The 18,532-nt window shown below is 38.3% G+C and overlaps 1 protein-coding gene across 2 annotated transcripts in view; it reads left to right on the top strand.

Moving 5' to 3' along the window:
- DCX-EMAP (Doublecortin-domain-containing echinoderm-microtubule-associated protein) overlaps nt 1-18,532 on the top strand; it is a 587,536-nt gene that overhangs the window by 546,371 nt on the left and 22,633 nt on the right. For both annotated transcript variants that reach the window (XM_067352202.1, XM_067352203.1), the window contains one exon: nt 2,676-2,858. In XM_067352202.1, the coding sequence (XP_067208303.1) occupies nt 2,676-2,858 (183 nt within the window). The remainder of the gene's footprint in view (nt 1-2,675; nt 2,859-18,532) is intronic.

The following is an 18,532-nucleotide window of genomic DNA, read 5'->3' as shown; positions in this document are numbered from 1 at the left end:
CTAACTGAAGAGTCCACTTTACAAATTGATTATTCAGCGCATTAATGAATTGCGCACACTATCTTTTCCCGAACTTCCGCCGAACATTCAGAATAAGCTAACCTTGACAATCTTTCTATGTCAGCGCCTAAATTTGATATTTCTTCGCCAAATTTTTGACGTCTGTTTTAAATTGAGTGTAATAAGTCCCCGAAAGATGACCCTCACCAAATCGTAACTCCACAATTTTGATTTTAATTCAATAAAACTTAAATTTATGATTTCCAATATACAATCTAACATCGTTCTTGCTTTTCCCCTAAGACAGGATGCTAACGCAATAGTTTTCGCACTTTCTGTCCAATTATGTGCACTCGCGATCAAATTAAACTGAGAAATGAATTCTTTTAACGATCCCGTCTCGTCATACATATCCGGTTTCAATTTATAGCCTAAATTTACAGAAACTGAATTTACGGGCGCGCACGAAACATTCCCCATCGTAGAACTCTCGCCCTGATCGCCGTTCACAGTACTTAATATTATTGAAACGACTTATCTGGCTAATCTGCTGCTTTAATCTGCTTAGCGCCTCGTCCCGCTTCCTCTATTCTGTCTGAACTTGCTCCCGCTCCTGTCTCCGCTCCTCCCGAAGCTGTTCGAGCTGCTGCAAAATTGCGCGCAGCGTCTCTAACTCACAATCAGTCGATGTTGACGGAGTCTGGGAACGCGTTTTTCTCGGCGAGTGAACCGTTGACATCTTGAAAACACTTTTTGCACTGCACTTCACCGTAGTATAATTGTTCCGAATCCCGGACGAGCCCCCAAAATGTTGCACCCACGGAACAAAGTATCAAACACGTCAAACGGAACTCAAAGAATAAAAGAACACTTTTATAAGAATAAAGGTAACACTTTAATAAGAACAATAACTTGAATGAATACAATAAGTAACCGAGAACAAATAGAAAGATCGGAACTGTCATTAACATCCGTCCGAGCAGACAGCTCACGAAAATCTGACTTCTCACAGTTTGTTTACAAATTGTGATAGAGACGTCTCAGCTAAACAATATTACCATAGAAACTATTTACAATATTTCGTCTATTTAAGAAACAGCTTTCAGAGCTGTTGAACGGCCGATCGATATTATTGATCGGTCCCTCAGCTGACTGCACGCAGCATCAGCGGCGAAAAAGCCTGGGCGCAACAATATATATATAATGCCAAAGGGTATTATTATTATAAAAAAGTAGAAATTTTATAAATTAAGAGTGGTATTCATTTATATATATATAATTTATTTGCATGGGAGCATAACAAAATTTGCTATCTCTGATAGGATAAACATTTGATAGGATATAGGTTGAAACATTTGTCTTTCACAAAATAGCTGCTTTCTAATATTTTTATGAGATTTTTCATTGCGCAAATATTATATTATTTGATGTAAAGCAGACCTCTATTTTGTGTTTTCTCAAATAAATTGCGAATTTTTTTAAGACAATTTGAAGAGAAAATTTTTACATTTTTACTTACAGTAGCGGTCAATGAAATATACTCACCGAAATTATTGTTTTCTTTAAACTTTGAAGCAAAGTACTATACAAAATCGTAAAATTTATATTAAAGGGCATTATTAACGACCGATAATTTTGATTAGAACATTTTAGTTGAATTGTTTTAATATATTTTTACATATTTATAAAAATAGGGCAATATACAATAGAAACAATACTTGCTTAATAAATTTGTATTTCACATGTATAACAATAACAATTATAGGAACAAATAATTAATTATAACAATTATTAATATTTTTGGTAAATATTCACATAAGGTCAGCACCTTCAAAAGTCAATGACCTTGACATATGTTGTCAAGGACATATCCCCGAGTAGCAATCAAAAAGTTTTAACCATCGCTCGTTGTTTATTAAAAAGTTATTAACAAAAAAAGTTTATTGAATACATCATTGTTTCTCAGGTTTCACATGGGTTTACAACTTTCCACGCAAAGCGAGATTCAAGCCAAACTTATGTGTCTAGTTTTTTGGTAGTGGAATCCTCACAAAGGAAGGAGGGGAAAAGACACTGCCTCCAAGCATACACTTTCTACGCGAAGCGAGGTTCTACATGGGTTTGCAACTTTCCACGCGAGGTTTTTAACTTTCAGTTGTAAACCCATGTGGAATCTCGCTTTGCGTGAAAAGTGTACGATGATGTATTCAATAAATGCTTTTAATAACTTTTTAATAAACAACGAGCGACAGCAAAACATTTTGATTGTTACTGGAGGATATGTCCTTGACAACATATATCAAGGTCATTGACTTTTGAAGGTGCTGACCTTATGTGAATATTTACCATATTTTTAAATAATAACTAATATTTTGTGATAATTGCGATTTTTCACTTTCGGCCATTTTTCGGTGATTTACCATTTTTATAAATACTACACTTTTTGAAAATAAGCTTGAACTAATTTCTAGCTCGTGTTAATTATCTATATATACCCAAATAAACCTCATTTAATTCTTCCCACCCTTACAGTACTTATCAAACACAGGTTATTTCGAAGAATCCTGCTGACTGCATTTCATTGACCACTACTGTACTTTTATAACATTACTTGCTATACAAGTTGCACATCGCTACAAAAGTACAATTTTATTATTCTTATATTGCATGGCCAGCTGGTGAGATTGTAGCCATGGGTTCTCAAAACGGCAGCGTATATCTCTTTAGAGTATCCAGAGATGGATTTTCATATAAAAAGAGCAACAAGATTCGTGGTACACAACCATTGATGCAATTGGACTGGAGTTCTGACAGCCGCTTTCTTCAAACCGTTACTCAAGACTATGATCTTGTATTCTGTGAGCCATTTATTATAAATTCTTAATTATCCTTACAAACATAATCAATAAATTTGCATAACTGCATAAAATAAAAATTGATTAATCAAGTATCTAAATAAAAAATATTAAAAATTGCAACGTTCTTTATATTAATTGCGTAATTTTACTTTTCCATGTTTTATGTGGTTATACAAATTTTTTTGAATAGATTTGAATTTTTTTGTTTTTTAGTCGAGATATAAAATATCCTAATCGTATTTACATTGAACTCGAAATACAAATCTTAAAAGAAGATAAAAAAGCATTGCTCTGATCTTGGATTGAATTCTGACGGTCATAAATTTAATTAAAGTTTTTTAAATAAAAACCCTCAATTTTTATTGTATATTCTTGTAACTGATATCAAAATGTTTTTAAAGTGGTATGATTAAATATTTTCAAGTTTAGAACTCTTTTAGAGATATTTTATAATTTTATCGTAAGATTTTTTCACATAAAATAAAAAACATTTTACAAAATATTTGCTTTTCAAACATACCTTTGTATATTTATAGAACGATGAGAGAAATTGATGTAAAAAAAGGGATATATCATTTTCAAAAATTTTATTGAATTTTGTTCGATTTTGCAAATGCATTAATATTTTTACAGAAACGCAAAATAAAAAATTAGTACTAATAATTAGTTCATACCTAGCTATAATACGAAATAATCTTTTTTTTTTAACTTTGTGATAAAAGTGTATAAATCTTACAATTAGTAAATTTACAAATCAGTCGATCATTTCTTCAACTGTAGAAACATACAGGGTCCTCTAAAAGTTCGGAAACGCTAAAATATCTCAAAAACGATCAATTATAGCGAAAAATATGTCAAAAGCAAAGTTGTAGAGCTTAAAAAAATCTACTTAATAGTGATAAGAGTTTGACTTTGGGCGGAGTCCCCAAGATCATATAAAGGTCAAGTTGAATTTTTTAAATAAAATCCATTTTTATTACATATTTTTGTAGCTTATTTCGAAAACTTTCCAAAACACTATAATATAGTATTTTTTTTGTTAGTACATTTAGAGTTATGAGACTTGAAGGTAACAGTACCGCCGGCATTAACATTATCCAAAATGAACCACGTGGAGATTTCCTGGTCGAATTGACACCTTGTGTGGGGGTGGGGAGGGGGGAGGGGAGGAAGTCACAGCAAAGAGGGTTTGGAGTCCAAAAATGCTACGGAAGTAACAAACCGTGGGGTCCTTATCCGATCAGGCAATCTCCACGTGATAATCTTGGATAATGCTAATGCCGGCGGTACTGTTACTTTCAAGCTTCATAACTCAAAATGTATTTAACGAAAAAATACTTTAATATAGTGTTTTGGAAACTCTCGAAGTAAGCTATATTCTGTCCAATGAAAGAAGGATTCGCGGATAGGAATCGGATAGAATCGAAAACTCGTCCGTTTCGCGTAGGTTTCCCCTCACAAAACGCAGAAAGCCCCCCCACTCCACATGACTGTACTGCTCGTGCAGCTTATCAATGCCAATGCTCTCCCCACTTTGGCCGCTATACTTCTCCTATGCTCAAACCGCAGATCCTTTTTTCTTTGGACAAAGTATACAAGAATATGCAATAAAAAATGAGAGTTCCATTTAAAAAATTTAACTTGAGCTTCATATGATCTTGGGGACTCCACTTAAAGTTAAGTTCTTATCACCATTAGATAGATTTTTTAAACCCTACAACTTTGCTTCTTACATATTTTTCGTTATAGTTGATTGTTTTCGAAATATTTTAGCGTTTCCGGACTTCTAGAAGGCCCTGTATATACACAGATAGGCACGCGCGGGTGATACGCATATGTATACATATACAGAGTAGTATAAGCGGAAAGGGGATAAGTTTACATGAAAAAAACAAGTCGAAAATGTAGAATAAAAATTTTTTAAACAAGGCTTTGTTTAAAAAAAAAACAACTTTTAATATTCGCGTTTAATTAACAATGTCTGGTATGTTCTGTCTCAATGGAACTTACTATACGATATCTCTGCACGCATTTATTTTCAAACATTACCAATATCAAAAGGATACTTCGGCAATATGAATCATGTCTCGATTGCTATATGTAGCCATATCGATAGAATGATAGAGATTGAGTTGTTGTCGACAAAGGTAAATAAAGTATAAGCTACTAGGAGTTAGTACAAAATCTTGTCGACGACAATGTTTATAAACACAAATGCGTGAGCTCCGTTGAGACCAAACATAGTTAAGTGTATGTGTCTGACAAATATTCAAAAAGTTGTTTTACTAGAAATCGAAATCTTGTATAAAAACTGTTTACAAGCATTTTAAAAGCATACTAAAATGGCTCATATTAATAGGCTCACCTAACCATCTTGGAAATATTATATTGTGTCAATTGTCCAATTTATTAATTTTAATTGAGGTCAAATAAATAACCTAAAATAATACAAATATAAAAAATAATACAAATTGTCGCAAATTAATTGATTAATGTGAAAACGGAATTTGATTAAGCATACCTATGAGACTACAAGTACATGATATGAGGTGTTGATATGTTGACAATTCGACAGATAGCAGACAAATAGCTTTTTGCAATGATGAAGAAAGGAAAAAGGAGAAAGCAACAAGCGAAAAAAAGGAAAGAGAAGGAATAGAAAGCCTATATATTAAGAGGAAATACGAACTTATATATTTTTTATGTAATAATTTAAGCTGGGACTAAAATGTGTTAACAATATTTTAACTTCATTAACTTCATTTTAGCGAAAATACTTGTGTTTTGTTGAAAGGTTTTATCAAACTAACTTTTTTTGACGTTAAATTGAGGTCAAACATTACATTTACTAAAGGATGCATCTTAAATTTGTTTTTAACAAAATCAGGCTTTTTCAAAATACAATAACAAACTACATACGGTCAACTATAATTACATTTGCATAATTATGAATTTTAAATTACAGGATGCGTATATATAAACATATTTGACATTAAATAACATTTTTAATATTAAAAATTTACTCTTTAATTGAGTCGGTAAAGTAAAGAAATTTCTTTTACTCTATCAACTCAATTAGAGAGTGAATTTTTTATACGACAAGAATGCATCAATTATTGACGTTGAAAAAAATTTGTGTTTAAAATAGATAAGAAATTATCTTATCCACAGGATAAGCGAGAAAAATTCTCTACTAACATACGACCAATTGAATATATTTGTAAATATATTATAATAACATACGTGACATTTTGACATATTTTGACGAAAATTTTAACCGTGTTTCTGTTATGGATCGGGCATACTCTTTCAATTATCTTACACATGTATATGTGAAATGACAATGATTATTGTCAGCGTCAATATATAATATCTCTGGGTAGTTTTGATATATACAATTCAATAAAAAATTTACATAAAGAATGTTCATAGACTACACAGACACCTATATTTCAAATGAAGTCAAATTACTGTTGCAACTGGGTGATCGATTTGCTGTACATATTTCAAATAATAAAAAAGATAAGACACACATTGAAATTTTTAAATATATCGAAACTAATGTAGATAAATGTCATGAATCGATCTAGACAAAAAATTAGAAACAGGACCATTTCTATTTTAAAAAATTTTTACAAAAATTCGCTTCTGCTAAATGACTGAAAATTTGATTTTAAAATGGTTTTTATGCACAAAAAAATTTGTAAAAAATTATCCAGATATTTGTTTGCAAAAGCTGATAAGAGTAACATAATGGTTGCATTAAAAAAAGCAAATATATGTATGTCGAAGATGAGTACTTCTCTACTTGAGTACCTCGTACTTCTTTCAGATAGTAATGCCTCCTCTTCCTCATAACTGAAGATCGCGACTTTCGTGTATTTAGCATGCCACCATAACACTCCACTGAGCTCTGTCCCCGCAGTGTGCATGGCGTTGTGGAATATTGCCCCAGTTGCCTCCGGTATTTGGTCCGTCCATCTTGTGAATGATTTGTCTCTCATTCTTTTACCATCCACTTTGCCAGTTAACTTCTTTAGGTTGTCGGGTTTGCGCCTTGCAATGTACCCAAAATATTGTAATATCCGTTGCTCAAAATATTCGCATTCGTTGTTGACCGCCATACCTTGATATTAAGTTCTTCCAGAATAAAAACATTGGTCCAGAAGGTAGCCCATGATACTTGAGTATTCGTCTCCACATTTTGAAGACATTGATCTTTTGCCTTTCGTTTGCTCTAAATGTGCACGATTTTATTATACACCATACATGAAAATCGAAAAGATCAGTGTGCAAACTAATTTCACTTTTGTAGTGTGAGTGATGCTATGGTCGTTCTATATTTTCTTTAATCTGGTCATAACGCTCTTTGTGATCCCAATTCTGCGTCTGATTTCCGCCTCACTGCCGTCCAAGTCAATAATCAATGAATCGAGGTAAACGAACTCTTTAATCGCCTTCAGTTCGTCGAGAGTGTTGGTTCTCGTCATCAACTCGGTATCGACTCTTTCAATTACCATGAGTTTTGTCTTGCTTTTGTTTCTTCTCAAATTCAATTGGAGATTGAATTTGGGTGTTCGACCCTGTCAAGTAGACATTTTATTTCTGCCTCTGATGAAGCAATGAGAAATGTCATCCACGTATCGTACTTGGTAATTTTCCTACCGTTTATCGTAACACTATCTTCCTAATTCTTTAATGCATGTCGCATAATATACTCGCCATAGATGTTGAATAGAATGGTAGTATATTGGGTTGTATCATAAGTCCGTAGCGCTATTTTTTAACTTTTTAAAATAATTTATTTTCAACATAAACATAAATAAATCAATCTATAATATATTCTCCTCCACTATTTACGACCTCTTCCCAACATTCAACCAGTTTTTCGGTCCCATTGTGATAAAAGTGAGCTGGTTTGGAGACAAAAAAATCGGCAAGCCAATTTTGCATTTCTTCGTCGTTTTTAAAGATAATGCCACGCATACTGTTGGAGAGGGAACGGAAAAGGTGGTAATCCGACGGGGCGGTGAGTGGGCCGGATGCGGCAGAACCTCCCAGCCAAGCTCCTAGATGACTGCTTTCGTAAAATTAGCTGTGTGCGGCCGAGCATTGTCATGTTGCAAAATGACATCATTTGGCGGTTTGGACGATTTTTTTGAATTGCATTGGCCAGACGTCGCAGTTGTTGCAAATAAAGCTCGGCCGTGATAGTTTGATTTTTTGGAAGTAACTCGAAGTGAATGACACCTTTCCAATCCCACCGACAGCATTGTCTTCGGTAAAAAAGCGCTACAGACTTATGATACAACTCAATAGTAGGTGATATAGTATCTATCCCTGATAAACACCTTTTTATAAATATGAAATTTCTCCAATGCCATATCACCGACCCTGACTGTGGCATAATTGTTTGTGTAAATTTGCTATCAAATGGATAAGATGCTCCGGTACTCATTTCCGTCATGACATTCCATAAGTAGTTCCAGTTGACGCAGTCAAAGGCTTTCTGATAATCAATAAAGCATAGCAGCATAAGGACGTTAAACTACCGGTTCTTTTTCATTAATTGTTATATGTTAAGGATTTGCTCACGGGTTCTTTTATCTTTAAGAAAACCTGCTTGTTCTTGAGGGATTTGTCTCCACGTAGGATTTAAGTTTTTGATTGACGTATAACATGATTTTGCTGACATGCAATATAAGAGAAATAGTTCGATAATTTTCACTTTATTGTAGAACATTTTGTTGTATTCTTGTCGGTTATTGGAGGCTGATAATGACTGTAGACCGTAGTGATACTTAAACTATGTATTTCTTCGGTGTGGGTAGAGTACAGAGTGATCTGCATATTAATGGCCGCGTGTGCTGCTAGCGACGGTGCTACCTGATGCGCCGTCTAGTAGCGTTAATGATAACTGCGACTTCTCAATTACATATATATGGGGCATTCCTTCTCAACTTTACACCCATGCTGCCCATTTTCTATTTGATCTAAAAATTTTTGAAAAAATCTTAAAATTTACAGAAAAATGTAAGTTTTCCAATGGCGCGTGGCAAAATTATCAAATTTAATTGAATCATACTTAAAATTTCAGAAAACCAAAAAAAAATAATAAAAACGGTAATTATTCAAGTGTAGCGATTATTCATTCGACGTTTTTTTCTTCCAATTAACACTTTCGAGTACTCTGTTTATCTGTGCACTGTCGTATGAGTCTAAACTAAAATGGCGGATCCAATATGGCCGCCAAAAATTAACTAGCGCTGCTGCCGTTCTTTTCCTTCTTGGTTCCCATCGTCGAACCATTTGTGCTCAAACATTTTCGATCAAATTTAGATCTGGTGAACGAGCAGGCCAGTTAACCAATTGGATCTTTGGATGATTCCGAAACCATGTTTGTGTTTCATGCGATGTATAGACTGCGGAATTATCTTGCACCAATCGGATTACTGGCATGTCCTCTGCGGAGTAGATTGCGCGTACTGATGGAAGAAGAACATCTTCCAGTATGCGAATATACTCCACAGAGTTCATACGTGTGGGAATTTCCACCAGCTCACCAATTGTAGTGCCGGAAATCCAGCCCCACATTGCGCATGAAATCCTTCCACTTCTGTGGATAGGTACAACATGATTTGGATTCAACCGTTCACCTCTTGGTCGCCATATGTGAAGTTGGCGGTCGGCACACGATACAAAAACCTTTTCATCGGTCCAGATCGTGGCCTCCCTCTCTTCACGACTCGTTACCAGGTTTTCCAAAGAAAACGCGATACGCTGTTCCCGATGAACGGGAGTCAGCGGAATTTTGCGGGCTGGACGGCAGCAATGATATCCAGCTTTGTTGAGACGTCGCCGGGCAGTCCTCTCGGATATGTGGACGTTCGCCGCGTTGATAATCTCCTGGACGGTACCGAAGGAGTTATCAGAAGCTGCGGCAACGATAGCTTCGTCTTCTTGTGCACTGGTCTTACGAGGACCACGGTTATTTCGACGATGATCATGCAAAGCATGATCACCAATATTTTCAATAAACCGTTGGATCCATCGTCAGACAGTTTTTACAGAACAAGGAATAGCAGCAGCAATTTCTGTCACTGCTCTTCCTGCCTGCCACTGTTCGACAATACGACCTCGTATCTCAGGACACAAGTTCTGAGGCATCGTTATATTTATCGCGATTCACGTCCGCTTGATGCTATGACACAACGATAATTAATTTAATAACAAAAAAAAAATTAGAAGCGCGGTTTCCTAGTAATAAATTAATAAGAAAAAAGAAAAAAGAAAGTGACACATAGGCGAACAAAAGTGCGATATTCTACAACTATTTCATTGGCGGCTGATATTAAAAATTGTTTACGATATTAGAAATAGTTAATTTGCGAAACTCTGCACAAAAATGACTTTCAGAATGAAGCGCTCGCGTAGAACAATCGGGACGTATTGCAAAAAGTTGTAATTTTCAGCTAATTAATGTAGTTTAGAATAAAAAAAGGTCATGATATATTCGCGAAATTAGCACGCCAGTTAATATATCTGAACAATTGATGTATCTAAAAATTATTATCATCAGCGTATTCTATTCATTAAACTACGTATAAAAGCATAAGAATAAAATTATCGAGAAATGACTACCAGATATTTCGTATTTAAGGCTAAAAATATTAGGGTAAGATGCAAAATACCTCGTAAAGAATTCACTTCTAACTTAATGATTTTTCTACGCAGAACGATGAAAGGAAATAACTTAAAAAAAGCCATGGTTTGGCTTTCAAAAAGTAGAAGTGATCATATCTCGGAAAGAGACCTCTACTTGAAACAAACTGTGCTGACTAGATGTCTAGAATATCTCCCGCGCAACCAAGTAATTTTTCTATGATATATATATTTTCGAATAAATCTTATATTTGAACATTTATTGGAGATAGTATGTTCTAGCGACTTATCCTGTTCCATTATTACTAATTTTGCTTATAATAAAGAAGTTATTAATTACGCAATCATAAATGAACCAATAATTAATCAGGACGAGCGTGTATTTTTGTTACGGAAGCAAACAATTCTTATATTCGTATAATTAAACATTTCAATACAAATTTCTACTCTTCATTAAATTAAGCCTCTTTATATGATATAATAATTTATAGAATGAATGCCGGCGGTCGGTGCACGCGGCTCAGCTACGTTTCTTAAAGAAAAGAAAGAAAAGCACGACACATAGGTGTTAAAGCGAACGAGGCATCGATAGGGACACCGAGCTGCTCTAACTGTCTCGCTCGCACTTCCTTCCTTAAACGGTCGCATGAGGAAGAGAGCTATAGAAACACCACTAACTTGACATCACGTCTTGTAATGCTTTCTCTCTCGATCGTCCGATTTGCGCTAAGGATGCAAGATGAAAATATCCCCCACTATTTTTCCCCTTGCTGCTCGCTGTGCTCCTCGCTTCAAGCGACACGTCAAATACGCGTTTGTGTGAATGCGTGTGACGCCTTCGGTTGTTTCACACACGTATACCGTTGCCGGCGAGGGACATCATACGTGCCGGTACGTGCCAAGGTCATATGGAGGCCAACTTTGTTTTTTTAAATAAAACACCCTATTTTTGATTTCAAAATCTAATAGCTGGTGTCAAGAGCTTTTTAAAACACTATAATAAAGTTATTTTTCATTAAGTACTTTTCGAGTTATGAGGCTTGAAAGTTACAGCATTTTGACATAAAATATAAAATATTTTGTAAAACATTCAATTTTCGGAAATCTTACCTTAATACTTTTATGCATAAAATAATGAGACGAATCAATTGGTATAAAGAAAACACATAATTGCTTTCAAGAAAAAATATGTAATTTGTAAACATGCAACTGCATACTTTTTTTTAAACCAATGTGTTTTCTTTATACCAATTCATTTGTCACATTATTTTGTGTATAAAAGTATTAAGGTAACATTCTCAAAAATTGAATGTTTTACAAGATATTTTATATTTTGTCAAAATACTATAATTTGCAAGCCTCATAACTCGAAAAGTACTTAATGAAAAATAACTTCATTATAGTGTTTTAAAAAGCTCTTGACACTAGCTATTAAATTTTGGAATCAAAAATAGAGTATTCCTTCTAAAAAAACAAAGTTGACCTTTATATGACCTTGGCATGTACACCCTAGGTTAAACCAATGTCATCATCGGATGTCCCCCTCCAAACCCAACAACTTTTGTCTAGGTCATTTTCTTTGAAAATGACTTCCTTCGAAGTTATTCGGGGTGCCCACTTAAAATGGGACACCCTGTATATGTATTGTGGCGGCTCACCGCCACACCGCTGCACTGACGCGGCATAATACGCCGCGGCGCCGCTACGCGCCGCAGGCCTTCTACCGAGTTATGAGCTTGCGGAGACACCGCCAGGTTGCGCAGGCGGTGAAGAGCTTTCTCGCGATCAAGCTTCGATCGAAGAGATATAAAAGAGCTGCTCCGCAGATCTTTCCTCCCTCACTCGCTTCAAGGCGAGCTCTCTCCAAAGGCCCTTGATCTGAGTCGTACTCTGCTTTAGCAGAATTTAACCAGAGGCATATTGTCTCGCAGTTTTTCTCACGCTGCCTCGCAAGGCACGTAAAAGGAAAACAGAGTCCCAGCATCGGCCGCACATTTCAACTAAGCGGTCCGCGGATACTCCAGTTTCGCCGTCACCTCCTCAGTCTCTAGCTTGGAAGCTAATTCCACTAGAGTTCTGCATCCGGTTGACTCGGCCACCAAGGGACACTCTAGTACCAGGCGACGTACGAATTCAGAGACCTCTCTCTCCTCGATACACGGAGCAATCCGTAATACCAAGAGCCGAGACGGTTGCAGTTACCAGCACACCGGAGACTCGTTCCGTGGCTATACAAACTTCGCCGCTCAGAGCCTGCTCAGAGAGCAGTTGTCAGACGGAAGACCACTTCCCGAACGGAGTTCCACCGACGCCGGGAAAGGGGCTACAACGAGCAGATTCAATTGAACCGTCCTTTTTAGGACCCGTTCAATATACTAAGACACGGCCGGTAATTTCTTACTGCGCCCGTCAATTTTTCTTTTAATTCTCGGTCTTACACTTTTACCGAGAAAGCGCCTCTGGCGCAATCAATTAATTCAAACACAACTTGTACATATACTCTCATTCTCTGACGAGAAAAATAAATTATATTTTTCTAACACAAAATTGGTTTCATAACTTTCAACCAAGTCGAACACAATCCATTGGGCAATACGCCCATATGTATATATGAGACTATTCCGCGCGCATTACGAATCTCCACAAAACCTTTCTTACGTGGCGGGATGAACTCTGGGCACTAACCAATTATCCGATCATATTCAGCAGTTTTTCAGATTTTGTTGCATATTATGTGCAAGAGTTTGTGATTGTTTTGTTTGAGTATTTGTATTATATTATATTTGTATATTTTATTTCTTTTGTTGTGGGTCCAGAGAACCACAACTAATTATTAATTAATAAAATATATATATTAATAAAATATAATTATATAAGAATAGCTATTACATATCTGATTACGATATCAGATAAGAACGCTGACGATTCAGTGCGTTTCCGGCTCATGCGAGACATCGGAGAATCGCGCAGCGTAAATGAAAACCAAATTCGTTCTTAACGCGACGATGCTGACGAACTATCGGATTTCGTCAGCAAGTTCGATCAAAAAGACCTTGAAAACTGCAATCAATTGCAGTTTCGACTATAAAATCGCCGTCGCGTGATCACGACGTGGAGGTCAAAAATTAACAGTCAAACGGAACGGACGTATGTCCGTCGGGACCACGAACTAAGAAGATCACGAACTATAACGAATCGCCAAAGCTAATACGAGTAACCTGAAGCTCTGTGGAACTAAGCTAAGACCAAAATTCCTGAAACGGAACTTGGATCATCTGTTAACAAGGGAACTGGTAAAATAACGAGACCAATAAATATATAAGAAGATTGTATTTTATTGAAAAACAAAGGAGGATTATTCCCGGCTTCCCGGCCTAACTCCACGGCAGATCCCGAACCCGTGCCCTATCACCAAAGGCACAACATTTTTGCAATGCCGTCTGGTTCTACGCTTTTTCCACTCTTTAATTTGTTGATGGCATTTTCAACCTCGGACAGTAAGATGGAATGTTCAAGGGTTTTGTAGTTCCACCTTCTTACTGGCCGTCACTAACTTATCTCGGTATAGTTCCTTACAGTCCCCTTTTCAACTCGTTGCTACTCTCCTAATATCTGTTATTTGATTTCCTTCCTTGTCGTTAATGATCCAAGTTGTTGGTTTGAAATCTCTCGTTATCATCCGGATTTTTTTGAATAAATTTCTTATTTCGTTTTTTGAGTGAATGTTTTTCGATTTCCTTGCATATACTAATGATGTAAGCATTTTTGTCTTGTCTACATTATCATTATGCGCATTGGGATAGCTCGGCGTATTTGGCGCGACGCTGAGTATCCCATAAACCGCGAATTTTCAAAGTTTTTCTTAGTTGTATTAACTCCCACGTGCTGTCTGTTATCCACTGTTTTTTGCGTTTAGATGTCTGTTGCCGACTTTTTAGCTGTTTTTATGATCTTTGCTTTTAGTTGGTTGCATAGTTGATCAAGACTTTTATTTCCTTTTATCGCTTCCCAATAAACATTAGGACATTCTATGTACGTCCTATGTATATATATATATATATATATATATGTATATTGTATATTCTATGTATATACAGAGAATGTGAAAAGTATATAAAGCGCATATCCTATGTATGTGAAATAATTACCACATGTATGTACAATACATGAGATGTTCATAGTACATATATAGGTATATTCCAAAGATATGCAGTGTACATTCATGGTATATACATGGGGTATATTCCGAGGATGTGCAGTGCACATTCGCAGTATGTACATAGGATTTATTCTGAGAATGTGCAATACACATTTGTGGCATGTACATGAGGTACATTCTATGTATGTACATAGTATATACAGTACGTTTTTTTTCACATTATGGATATTCTATGTATATACATAGGATATCAAATGTTTACTGGGTAATAAACAATTTTCATTCATTCGGATATTTATCAACCCAATGTTTGAACAATCAGTTTATCTAAATTCCCTGTGTTGGAATTCAGATATTAAACTGATAGAAAAAGTTATTACATCTTCAATATTATTACCCGCCTTTTGCAAGTTTTATATAATTCTTATGATTAAAACTTAAATACGAGATAGATAGCGCATAATGCGTCACATAGCGGCAAGCGAACGAACTAATGACTGATTCTATGTATTTATATCCACACGATATCCTATGTATATCCATAAATGTACCTACATCAGCGTATATCGTATGTATGTACGTTACATGTATATACATGGAATGTACACGAGGTATATTCTATATATATACAGGCAGCGATTTCGTTCGAATATACATTCTATGTATATTCATAAATGTACCTACATCAACGTATATCGTATGTATGTACGTTACATGTATATACATGGAATGTACACGAGATATATTCTATGTATATACAGGCAGCGCTCTCATTCGAATATACATTGTATGTATGTCCATGAGATATCCTATATATATCCATAAATGTATCTACCTCAGCGTATATCGTATGTATATACGTTTGATGTATATACATGGAATGTACACGAGGTATATTCTATGTATATACAGGCAGCGATCTCGTTCGAATATACATTCTATGTATATCTATAAAATATCTTATGTATCCACAAATGTATCTACATCAGCGTATATCATATGTATGTACTGCGACGTGGACTAGCCTCGGAATCACGTTAGATCCGAGGGAACACGCTCAATGAAAGTCGGTAGCCCGCGGTACTCCACGTTCTTCGGGAGCTAGGTGACGTACGCGGTGTCGGCAAATAATGCTCGATTCGATAATTCGCGATACTCCACGTAATTCGGAAGCTTTTTTTTTTTTTTTTTTTTTGTAAGGCAGGGGAAATCCTTTATGGATACTCACGGGTTCCGGGGGGAGACCCGTGGGTTATGTGGGAGTCTCCTGGGGAAAATCCCCAGGCATACCCACTAAAACCCCTGCCGGTAGTCTTCCTGGACCATAGAGAGAAAGGGTGAGGCATCACCAGAGGTATTTATCTCACCCTCTCTCAGGTCTGACCGCAACGCGGTTCCTTCTCGGAGAAGGAGAAAACTAAGTCCCCCCCTTCTCAATTACCGTCTTTGTCGGGAAAGGCCGGACTACCGCGACCTTTCCCCGTCCTCCCGTGTTTTTGGTGGGGGGCTGAGGCCAGTCAGGAGCCCCCGCCGGAAGGGAGATAGTATTCCTAGAATTCCTGGAATTCCATCCTCCTTCCGGCCATCCGAGTTAGGAGGGGCCCTATTGGCCCTCTCCAGGGAGTCCCCCCCCCACGGGCTTGGTGAACGTCACCGTCCCGGGGGGGGGGGGGGGGCCCTGATGTTACCTTCCCCGAACTTGTGGCCGGGGGAGTTGTGTTGGCGGTGGTTGTGGAGAAGGAGTATTGTCTCCCCCTCCCACCGCCTCCCCCCTTCTCACTCTCTCCGCCTCCTCCTTCTGCGACATGACTTTGTCGCAGAAGGAGGAGACGGCCCTCCATTTGTCCTCTCCCTCCAGCATTGTTTTGACCAATGCTGGTAGGGAGAGGTCCTCGCCGACCACTGCGGTCAGAACTCGACGCTCTTCCTCCCATGCTTCACACTCTACGAGAGTGTGCAGCGCCGAGTCCAGACCGGCCGCACAGTGGTGGCACTCGGTCGTATACTCCCTTCTTATCCTACACAGGTAATCACCGAAGCACCCGTGCCCGGTGAGTACCTGTGTAAGGTGGAACCCAATTTCGCGTCCCCTCCTGTCTGCCCATTCCGGGAGACAGGGTTGGATGGCCTGGGTGGTCCATCTGCCCACCTTGGAGCCGATTAAGGAGGCCTGACACGCCTCCATGGCTCTTTGGCGGGCATTCATCCTAATCCTGGCCACGACTCGTGGTAAGAGGCGGGCGCTCCCGTGCCGGTCCGGGTCCCTCGTACGCCGATATACTTCGGCATACGAGGTCGCCAGAAACTCGACCGGGAGGAGGTCCGCCAGAGTCGTGGCCGCCGCAAACGACGTCGTGCAGTAAACCCTTATTAGCCTAATGGCCAGCCGGCACTGCGGGCGATGTAGCATCGCCTTTATTCGCCGGCTGGCCACGGCCCTGTCGGCCCACGCCGGCGCTCCATAGAGGAGCACCGACTGCACGACGTTCGTGTAGAGTCTGCGGACTCTATTACTCGGACCACCCAAGTTCGGTAGGAGGCGACCCAACGCCGTCGCCATCCTATCCGCTTTGGGGGTTATCCCAGCGAAATGCTGCTCAAACCCCCAAAGTCTATCCAGAGTAAGGCCCAGATATTTCATCTGGGTCTCCACCCGGACGCGGACTTCCCCTACCCAAATCTGGTTAGGGGGAGGCCGTCCCAAGGCCCTGTTGTAAAAGAACAGGGCCACGTAATTCGGGAGCTAGGTAACTCGCGCGGTATCGGCAATAACTGCACGATACATTCGGTAACTCGCGGTACTCCACACAATTCGGGAGCAAGGTAACTCACGCGATATTGGTAACCGAAAATGGGCGCCAGGTGCGTGTAATCGCACCGCGGTAACGGTAACTTAGGTAATTCTTATAATTTGTCCGGCTGTTCCCCGCTCAGTATATGGCAGAGGGGCGTAGTTCTTTTACTTTACGTTGAGAGTCTGGAGTGAGAGGCGAACACAAGGACAACTCAATAATCAAGATTTAACAATAGTGTATTTCAACAATTTGGTTAACATGGGTTAAAGATGAGTAGACGGTTCGGCCTGAGCCGATACGGCAGAGATAGTTTAATACGACGGTAGGAAGGCAATTCGTCCAATAAATCGGTAACAAGAATGAATTTCGGTAACAATATGAGATTTCGGAGACGCGATCACGAAAATTGGCGATAGATCCAACGATATTCAGTGAAACAGATGGCTCGTATTACGATAACACGACGCGACCGGTGAAGGCCGAATAAATAAAATTCGAACGACGGTAGCCTAACGGTCAGAAATGATATGTCGCAAAGCGGCTATTTTCGCGGGTTTTCTTGTTTCTCGCCGAGACGCTAAAGTGTCGGTAACAGCCGTCTCGCGGAGAACGTTTCCGCGCAAAATTTGCCCGCAGACATCGACTCGCGATAGTTTTCGATATAAAAGTAACGCGGAAAACGGTAACAAAGACGGTATCCAAAAAGAAAAACGGTAGCAAACAGACGATATCCCCAAAAAAGAAACGGTAACGGAAAAACGGTACGGTAATACGGTAACGAGACGGAACGGCAATCGAAACGATAACGAGAGAGAGACTGTCGGTGCTTGATTCACGCAAGATGAAGAGACTTTGACGCGATATCCGGAGCCGGCTGGATATGCGGTAACTGAGCACCAAAAGCGCACTCACGGTAACAAAATCGCGGTTAGTCGTGTGAGAGACACTAAATACAGAATTTTAGACTTACGCTACCAGCCATAACCGGACGGAACTCTACGGCTACCCGAGAGGCGGCTTACAGTGATTCAAAGTCCTCGGCGACGTTGGGCTGAGTT

The sequence above is a fragment of the Linepithema humile genome, chromosome 3 (genome assembly GCF_040581485.1).
Source record: "Linepithema humile isolate Giens D197 chromosome 3, Lhum_UNIL_v1.0, whole genome shotgun sequence".
NCBI lineage: Eukaryota > Metazoa > Arthropoda > Insecta > Hymenoptera > Formicidae > Linepithema > Linepithema humile.
The sequence above is the reverse complement of the archived record's forward strand: the minus strand, read 5'-3'. Positions and strand labels throughout refer to the sequence as shown.